At 29.0% G+C, this 11,025-nt stretch overlaps 1 protein-coding gene across 1 annotated transcript; it reads right to left on the reverse strand.

Moving 5' to 3' along the window:
• Positions 1-6,486: 6,486 nt before the first annotated feature.
• LOC107801540 (chaperone protein dnaJ 20, chloroplastic-like) lies at positions 6,487-8,836 on the reverse strand. The gene is made up of 2 exons (XM_016624886.2): positions 8,393-8,836; positions 6,487-6,653 (listed from the first exon to the last, which is right to left on the reverse strand). The coding sequence occupies exons 1-2, from the start codon at positions 8,789-8,791 to the stop codon at positions 6,510-6,512; spliced, it is 543 nt and encodes a 180-aa protein (XP_016480372.1). The 5' UTR covers positions 8,792-8,836; the 3' UTR covers positions 6,487-6,509.
• Between the last annotated feature and the right edge of the window lie 2,189 nt (positions 8,837-11,025).

An 11,025-nucleotide genomic window follows, 5' to 3' on the forward strand; every position in this document is an offset into this window, starting at 1 on the left:
TAAGCAAATTTTCCTTTATTAATCACCATATAAGTTGATGATTCAATTTATATTTTCTGTCTTCTGTTATCACTACTAATATAATATAAATCTTAATTTCATATTTGTTATACTTAAATTTATTGAATTAACGTCTTAGGCACACGGAGAAGTGAACACTGTTGATCACCTAAGGTAGTTACGAAAGTTAAGTTTTGATCCAACAACTCGGTAATTATGAATATGAGTTCGAACCTAGATTTTTTTAGTCTTATTTCTAGTAACAAACACGTTTTTGTTTTTTCTGTTGTGAACTCAAATTTCAAAAAACTCTTTCTCATTATTTAGAACAATTCGCCTCACTCGTTGAGCCTCGTTTGAATTGGAACATTTATGTGTTGATTAGCTTTCCTAATTAATTAATCAATCAATTCAATTTTAACTTTCTTTCCATTCAGATTCAAAAGAATCTTATTTGCTATCTTTCTATTTAAATTAAAGAAATATTATTTTCAATTTAAATTAAATACTATAATAAATATTTTCCTAAATTATCAAATGGCTTTATATTAGTTTGCCGCTTGGCTTAACCACAATGCAAACTTTCTTGCTTTAATATGTGTATAGATATAAATACATCAGCAATATGAATTAACATTATTTTTCTTGAAAATTAATCATTAATTAGTGACAACTAGCATGACATGTATCTGGAGAAACATAGCATGTTTTATCCACAATGCAACACCATTAAGGTGGTGCGCCTTGATCAACAATTGGGATGCATAGATTGGCTGTAACTTCAGCTTTTAACTCTTGTACTTTCATCACCTGCAGTTCGTGAGAAAAGAAAAAATATAAGAAGATATTATACATCAGTTCAAGGGGCAAGTGCACAGATAGTCATTCTCAGGAACGCTATTTAGAGATTAGTCAGTACTTATTTTGTCCTGAAATTTTAAACTAAAAATCCTAACTTCAAGGCTATCCAAGATATTTTTGTCCCGAAAAATTAAACTGAACAACTGAAATGTAAGACGCACTAGTTAATTCCTAAGTAGCAGCCCTATAAAATGGCTACCTGGTGCCATCTACATAGTTTAACTTCTATATATACACAGACATGCGTAAATTTTCTTTTTAACACTTTTCAATCACCTAAAAGATAATAACCGTCCTTAAAAAGAGAAATTATATTAGTAACCTGAAAACAAGTCCTGCTTCAACAGTTTGAAGAGTTATATATTGTTATAGGTCAACAACTTGATGATTTAAAGATTTTATATATATATATATATATATATATATATATATATATATATATATATATATATAAGTTTTTGGATGGAAATATTGAAATAAATATGGACATACAATGATGAAGAGCCAACAAGGAGAACAAAACCATGCAAAGTAGCAAAGCTGACTGAAGGGAGAATTTTGTACTGGCCATTGAAGATATGATTTAGTGCTAAAATGTCAAAAGATATGAGAAATAGTTATGCAATTTTCCCAAATATATAATCCTATGGAAGTACTTGATTTTGGTAACTACACAAACTAATGATTAATTTACCAAGTTATTTCCTGATTTTTTTTTATAATTTAGAAGCACACATTGAAAATCTCAACTACTTACCTTTTACATCTTTAATTGAACACCCTCCCTATGATAAATGATCAATGAGCAACCATATACTTTTAGAAAACAAATAAATTGAGTAATTGATGGCAAAAAATCAAAATTAAAATAAGCATCTACACAAAAATGCAAAATATTAGGAAATCAATAAATTCAAGAAATGGTTTTAGATAATCTCTTTCAGTGCGTTAACAAAATATGGTTTTAGATAATCTCTACAACTCTCCATTGCTCCAATTGCAACAGATTTAAGAGATAAATATTAGGTGATTACTTCACATTTACCTGAATTTTGGTGGATAGAGTGTTTCAATATCCATATCGGTAAGAAGTAATAAATACCCTATAGAATAGTCCAGGCATGCTCGCAAACTGACCTAAATAGCATTAATTAATTCTTTTCAAAAAAGAAAAAGGGAACATATAGCCCAAGGGCCACATTTGGCATGTCGTCTTCATTTATAGATGCTAAGCGTAACATCCAACACTAGGATAAAGCTTTAAAAGGATAATGAAAATTATAGAGAATTGACTTCTATATATTGACTTATGTGACCAGCGACATATCCAAAATTTAAAATTTATGAGTTCAATTTTTAAAGTCCTTACCATTGAATCCGATATATTTGTTAAGTTATGGGTTTATCTACTATTTATTGTATTTTTCGTGATATTTTACATATAAATTTATAATCTACATATATATATATATATATATATATATATATATATATATATATATATATATATATATATATATATATATATATATATATATATATATATATATATATATATATATATATATATATATATATATATATATATATATATATATATATATATATATATATATATATATATATATATATATATATATATATATATATATATATATATATATATATATATATATATATATATATATATATATATATATATATATATATATATATATATATATATATATATATATATATATATATATATATAAATGAGAGAAGTTGTATGATTTTTCGTTGACCATATTACTCTATTAAGCTCTTACTCTATTAAGCTCATCTCAGGCCAACATTATACAGACAAGAAAGCGAACAATGCTAAGTCAACATACAAACATAGCCAGGGGCATAGGCACTTGTGGTGCTTAAGCACCCATTAACTTTGACCATATTTAGTGATTTTACATAAGCAATTATTGTACAAATATCTATATATATAATAAAGGAATAAAGTTACCAAATATAATTAGCATTGTGGTTAAGCCAAGTGACAAGCTAATAAATACTAATAATATATGGTAACTTTATTCTATATTTGATTATGTTAGTCAAATACAAATATATATATATATAATTAATTATATATATATATATTTGTATTTGACTAACATAATCAAATATAGAATAAAGTTACCATATATTATTAGTATTTATTAGCTTGTCACATTTGAATTTTATAGGTAATGTTTTAAAATTTGAATTAAAATGAAAATAAAAATAAATTTATCTTTTGTTATCATGTTATAATGCTTAATTCAGTTAATACTCATATGCAATCATGTTAAGAACTTTTGTTAATTTTTTATAATTATTTAAATACTACTTTGCCTCTGGCAAAAAAAAATTCATATAATTCTAAACTCTTTCACATCTAAAACCCTGTAATTATAGTTCTTTAAAACACTATAGCTAGATTTGAATAAAGCAGATTTCTTTTAAAATAAATTTAATATATATGGTACATGTCTATATTTATTCAAATAACAAAAAGAGTTTAAAAATCAAATAAAAGTTTACCTACATATATAAGGAAGTAAACCTACGTGGTATAGAAAGAAACATCACAATAATGTGTTAATATTAAAGAAAAAGATATTTTTCTTTTTCTTTTTGAAGAATGTTTGTTTGAAGAGTCAAATTGTATAAATGGACATAAAAAAAGTAACAAAATATTGGTTATACAATTGCTATCACTAATTTAATTTAGCACCTTTTAGGAATTGAAGGGTATAAGTTGAAACCTTTTTTATTTAGCTGCAGTCAAGCAATCATTGCAGGGGTATAATATTTTTTTCGATGAAGAATATTAGTTTTGAATCATTAAATTATGTGAAAGGTTTCTCGAATTTCAACAAAAGGAATGTTGGTTTCTAATTGGTAGTTTCTATAACGATTTTCAAGTGTAACAAAAAGTATATTTTAAAAATAAATGGTATGACGCCAAATATTTTTTTAAAAAAATGTAAAAAAATTATTTCAAGATGTGATTATTTTTTAAAATATAATGTAATTTTAAAAATAAAAGGATAAGATATTTTTGAATTTTAGTAGAGAATTTCTAAATTATTATAATAGAAGTCATATCATGGATGAAACCAAGTAACCGAAATCTTATGAAATATTTACATAATATCCGGCCAGATTTATCGTTGATCTTTTATAGCTGATATACATAGATAATATACTGACAATACATGATTATACAAGTATTATATATGGATTATATATAAATTACACATCCTTTAATTTTTTAATGTAAGTGATTGGGTGAGAACATATTTAGGTTGATTAGATAAAGCCAAAAAAAAATATGAAATAATTTTAACCAAAGTCTACAATATGAATAAATTTTTTATGCAGACAATTTCTATTAAAAATTATCTTTTTATAGCAAAATAAATTAATTTTTTGTTACAAAGGAAAGAAAGACATAAAAAATAAGTTGATTAATCGTCAGACATGGCTTAGAGATGGCTTAGAACCAACGGTTCATTATCTAATGGATCTTTAATAAAAGAAAATAAATATAGAAAAAAAGTGTATAGAAAATCTAAGAACCAGAACATAGAGATGACAACGAATTTCTTCTTTTCTTTTATTTATATTGAGTATAAAAATTTGGAAGCTGATCTCATCAATTTAAAAAAAATATTCAACTCAAATACATAGATTATAAGATATGGATATCTTAGAATATATTTTTTTCTAATTTACATTGTGTGTCGTTTTCAAAAAATTACTATTACTAACAAACTGATATGATATTCGAATCTGAATTTAGATGCAATTTGAGTAGTTTGCATTGACGTTAAGCCAAGTATGTTGTCGAGAAAAAACTACTTAGTAATTTTAAGATAATATGTGCAATGTTATATAATAACAATCAACTAATTTAACATTTAATGATTCAAAGAACAAAAAATTGTATATATAGTGTATTCAAAATTTAAAATCTGTGAGATATCAATAAATTCAAAATAGAGCCATACTAAAATTATATTTCACCGGCTAAAATATTATTTAAATATTTAGATAGTCGATTAAAGTGGATTTTAAATTAAGGATGATATCTTCACTTGCATCATTATAAAGCTAATCATTATTGATATATATATATATATATATATATATATATATATATATATATATATATATATATATATATATATATATATATATATATGTATGTATGTATATATATAGTAAAAGAGTCATGTCGTAACCAAAGAGTCGTTTATATTGTGTCAGCCTTTGTGCTTTGCCATAAATACGAGTTATTATTTCGCTTCGTGACTATTTTTAGGTTCCAATGACTCCAATAAGAATGGTGCAAAAAAAAAATCACTACGAGATTTGAAAAAATATTAGCTTTTTTTTCATGTAGTATTTCTTAATTAATATCTAACAATTATCTATAATTATATAGAAGGTTTAAATTTTAAGGTTATTTACATATAATTCCAATAACTCGGATGTTTAATATGGGTAGTGTCAAATATCAAAATGAAGTCATACTGTAAAAAATAAATTCACTGGCTAAAGAATTATTTAAATTTTTAGATACCGGACTAAACTGAGTTTTTGAATTAAGGACAATATTTTTACTTCCATTATTATTAAAATAATCATTATTGAAAAATAAAATTTTGGAAACTGAAATTTTAAAATAGAAATATTTTTTGAAAGATATCAACACACCAAATAAGAGTTCAAGTAGTAATACAAAAGTCAAGTCGTATCCAAAGAATCCTTCATAGTCTCCACCTTTGATTGTTTTGCCATAGATATAAGTTATTATTTTGCTTCCTAACTATTTTCAGGATCCAATGACACCGCTAAGAATGGTACCAAAAAAAAAAGAAAATATAATTATAACTAGGAAATTTGAGAAATGGATAATCTTTTTCATGTAGTGTTTCTTAATTTATATCCAATAATTATCTATATTTATCAAGAAGGTTTAAATTCTAAGACTATTGACACATAATTCAAATAAATAAATATTTGACATGATTAGTGTCCGCGCATCCGCGCGGGTGCTAATACTAGTTTAAATAATATTGAGAGAGCACTCACAAGTAAATTCATTTTTCCTTCTTTTGGAGTGTTTATCGGCAAGCACCCATAACTTTAGAATCTTGGATCCGCCACTAGCCAGGGGCGAATTTATAGTCCAAATCACTGGTCACGTGAACCCATGGTCTCTCTGTCAAAAAGACTAATCTAATATTATCTATTGGTACCCATGCTCCAAAAAGACTGAATGGTGCGCTAAATTGAATATTATGTTATTTATCTAGAGCAATAAGGATCAATTCCGGCTTAGTACTTTTTCTTTTATTTATCCTTTTTAGTGGTACATCAATGTTAAAGAAATTCAAGATCCGCCTCCGTAACATAGCAGAAGGCAAGTAAATGGCTCGAGAAATAAGAAAGCGTTAAGGTTAAATAGCATCTTGATTCAAATAACTCTATGTACATATACTTGTTTTCCTCTGTTTGGTTATTATCTAATAAAAGGAGAGGCCAAAAGAGAGAACATAACTACTCTATATACTGCTATATACATAGAGAGAGAAAAAATTACATAGCAAAGGATTTATTTATTATAATGATGTTTCATTCCTTCGTTTGCGCATACGTGCACCCCAAGACATATTGTTGCCAGAAACCTTGTGCATATTTCTTCTTTTTAACTCTGATAACTGAGATTGCCAACAATTTTTCCATTCATCTTTGTCCGCCATTGACTAAAAATGTATAAAGAAACCATATTAGCAAAGGAAAATATATGCATATATGCAAAGAAATCATATATGCATACATATGCTATTTTCAAGGTATTTGCATATTGAAAAATATATAAAGAAAAATGGGTATCAACAGTATGTTGGGCTTATAGGCCTTGTATATATATTTGGTTGGTTTGTCAGCTGTAATAATTATGATGGCCTTGTCGGCCTAGTTTAATATTGACATTTAGTCAGCATTCACAGTTGTCTTGCAATGTGGCCCATGGCCAAAGTATGACATCATATATTCAGAGTGTCTTACTTGTAAGTTTGTATGTAAGGATAGGTGAGGCACCAGGTGTCGGTCTCGCCCCCAGGTTCAGGGCGTAACATATGCTATGAGGGTATGTTAGTGATTCAGTACGAGATGAGATTTTCAGTGTTGGATCGTCACGCGGTATGGTTGTTCCCACTTAAAGGGAGAGGATTAAGAGGTTTATTAATGGCCTCAACTATGGACTGCATTTCATCATGACTTGGTTCGCAGTTAAGAGCTTGAGGAGAGGGAGTCTAAGAGACCTCATGGTTCGGGTGGTTTCAGCAGTTCCTCATTCGAAGGACAGTCCCACCACAACAAGGGTCATCTTTATAGGCTTGCTTAGATGGCTCGCCAGGTTAATCATGGTACATCAGCTAGACATAGTTCATACAGTGATCGTTTGGGTCAATCATCTTTCAGTTCCCTCCCAACATAGAGTTCATCCTATGCTCCATCAGTTGAGGGTTCGTCTATACCAAGTTCTTCTAATGGTTATTCTAGTTCTCGGGGTCCGATTCAGTCCCCGACGTTGTTATTGGATTGAGATTGCTTCGAGTGTGGAGAGTTGGGGAATGTGAGGAACTATTGTCCCCGTCTTATGGGAGGTGTAGTTCAGTAGAGGGGCCAAACGGTGACTTCCACACCAGTTACTTCACTACCAACTCAGCCAGCTCGTGGTGGGACTTAGCCAGCTTATGGTTGCCCTAAAAGGGGAGGTCGATCAGGTGGTGATCAGGCTCAATGCTATGCTTTTCTCGCCAGGCCAAAGGCTGTTGCTTCAAACGCAGTGATCACAAGTATTGTTTTAGTGTTCCATAGAGATGTTTCAACATTATTTGACCCCGGTTCCACTTATTCATAGAGATTGTTTTAGTGTTCCATAGAGATTGTCTATATCACATCTCTTGGAATGCAGTCCTTCTCCTGACCCTATGTAAACGCGGAATACATTATGCACCAGAATACCCTTCAGTTACGCAGAGGAGTAACTGGTCAAAGTCCTAACCCAAGGGTAATTTTATGGTAAAAACTTAGACCTTTTCTTTTGGAAAATTTGGACACATGGGTCAACCTCAGTTGTTGCATGTTGTGGCGGAGCCACATAGAGACATCCTTTCCCAGAAAAATTATACTTTATTGCTAGATAATTTTTTATTATTTTATATATATTTACTATATGTCGATTCCCCTTTATTTTTTGATATATTCAATTATTTATATTTTGATATCTCTTGACCAAAATTCTGGCCCTGCCGCGGTAGGCACGAAAAGAGTTGCTAAACGACAAGGGTATAAAAGAACCAATAGTTTAGCAGAAGCAAAAATAGAACAATTAGAACTGTACAAGAACAAATTTGAACCTTTTTACCAAATATTAAATTAATTTAACCAAAAAAAATAACAAGCAAAATAAAATAAAATAATATAAAAAATCAACCTCATCATTTTGGTTCCTCCTACGAGCAGAGAATGAGAAAGCAAAGTGAAGGCCTTTAGACATGTCTTTATCATACATAGCCTTTAACTTAGGATCCGATAATGTTTCATAAGCTTCTTGAACCCGAATAAACCTTTGGGTATATTCTTCGACCCGACCCGGAGGTGAAACATCCGGGTGGTACTTTCTAGCTAACTGCTTGTACGCTTGTTTAATTTCAGAAAAAGATTCAGTTTCTTGAACACCCAATAGCTCATAAAAGCTTTTGGGTTCAGTAATTTCAATCACATTGTTTAGCTTTGAATGCACTTTTAAAGAACCAATTTGGGTTTTTAGAATATGTGGATTTGATGGGAAAAATAGCTTAGGATTTGGGTTTATTGGGGTTCTTAGATACATCTTTTTTTACTCTGTGTGTGTGAGAAAATGGATTGAAGTTTTTGAGATGGTGTGGAGGTGTATATATCAGGAAGAGTGAAGGGTATTTGTGTCATTTTACTACTTTTTTTTTTTATAAATTAACGGCTAAGCGATTTCATAGTCTATTTGAAGCACTTAATAAGATGTATTGCAAGTTGCGACAAGTATTCGCTGAGAATTACTCCCTCGATTTCAATTTAGATGACATTAGTCTGTTCCAAAAAGAATAATACATTTCTACAATTGGAAATATTTAACTTTAAACTCTTCATTTTACTCATTTTATCCTTAATGAGAAGTTTTTATAACTACAAAAATGTCATGGTCCCACAAAGCTTTTACCCATTAAGCTTTTAAGACTATATATTTTAAAAGTCTTCATTTTTTTTTTAAATTTCGTACGTGTCGATTCAAACTAGCTCATCTAAATTGAAACGAAGAGAATACTGATTATGTCGAGCATTTCATAGAAATATAAGAACATATACTCACTATTCACTTCCTACAATAAGTAATTTCATATAACAAGCGTGTTGAGCTCGGCTCGAGTCGATGCTACAATAAGCTCGAATGGACTCACTTGACTCAATGTACCAACCTAAATAGAAGTCGAGAGTTTCATGAAACTTCTAATTATAGATACAAAAACGTGTCGCTCACTTCCTATCATTTGGTTTGAACTTTTGGATAGATTATGTAGAATCGGCAACCATAACTATACTTTTCCCTAGAAGGGTCAGAATTAACTTACATCCATTCTCTAACTCGTCTTTCTTTTGCTCCATTCTCGAGCTCCTTGATCAATATGTTCCACAGTAGAGTAGAATTTCTAGTATTTCTAGTATTCTTGAAACCCATCCAAACACGACTTCTATACAGTTCACATTTTTCTTTTTGCTTTTTTTTTCCTGGTATATCCACATTTTCTAAAGTATGTCAAATATCATGTCAAAACTCTATGTAAATGCAAGATTTTTGTTAGTTCAGTTTTTACTAGAGTTGGTGTGTTAAAACTTCAAGAAACCAGTTTTTTTTTCTACCTAAAATTTATTATTTCTATTCCCCTAATAAGTAAATTGTAAGACAATATATGTAAGTGGAGTACTCCTTCCATTCCAATTTATATGAATCTGTTTGATTGGATACGAAGTTTAAAAAAAATGGAGACTTTTGGAATTTGTGGTCTTAAATAAGTCAAAAAGGTGTCCAAAGTATTTGTGTGGTTATAAAAGCTTCTCATTAAGGGTAGACTTGGAAGTTTAAGCTAAATTGTGTCTAAATTTAGAAAGGGATCATTCTTTTTGGAACGGACCAAAACAAAATAGATTCACATAAACTGAAAAGTATTAATTATCTGTGACCAATCACTTGATTTTGACTCCTGTGATATTTTTACCTCTACAAGACTGCAACTAGGGGTGTACATAGGTCGGGTTGGTTCGGATTTTACAATTACCAAACCAAACCAATTGTGTCGGGTTATTAAATCTAAAGACCAAACCAAACCAATAAAATTCGGGTTTTTCAATCTCGGATTTTCGGGTTATTCGGATTTTTCGGAGTTTTTTTCCTGTAAAATCTTCATAGAACAAAACATATAATGTATGCTCAAAATATTTCTTTAATCCTAGTAAGATACAACTATATAAAGTATTTTCCAAGAAAATAATACAAAATATGAGATGTGTCATGGCATTATCCTAAAATATTCAACAATAAAGACAATAAAATTATGTAATATAAATATTGCTAATTAAAAAGCCATAATAAAAATAAACATAATCTAAAAGTACTAAGTCATGCTAAAATAAATAGACTAAGAAGGGAGTATTAATTACATGACTAAACGCTAGCTAAAGAAAAATAAAAATAGGTTATGCATTTTTATCTAAATTATTGCAAAACAAAAATAAATATTCAATAAATTCTCGTTCGTAATACTGAATTGAATGTCTTTTGTTAGCATTAGTATTGATTTGATTTTGGTTTGGGCTTTTGTTAGCATTATTTAATTTACTATAATATTAATGGTTATAAAACTTATTGGAGCATTATCTCTATCTTTTCTACGTGGATGGATAAGATCTCACTCCTCTAAAATGCAAAACAAAATTCAAAATTTTGAACATGATTGTGCTTCATGTTTGTATTATTTTAAAAGTTTTCACTTGTTTAGGCATATTTTAACCCGACTATGGTTTATGACCAATTAA

Source organism: Nicotiana tabacum, chromosome 7 (genome assembly GCF_000715075.1).
Source record: "Nicotiana tabacum cultivar K326 chromosome 7, ASM71507v2, whole genome shotgun sequence".
Lineage (NCBI taxonomy): Eukaryota > Viridiplantae > Streptophyta > Magnoliopsida > Solanales > Solanaceae > Nicotiana > Nicotiana tabacum.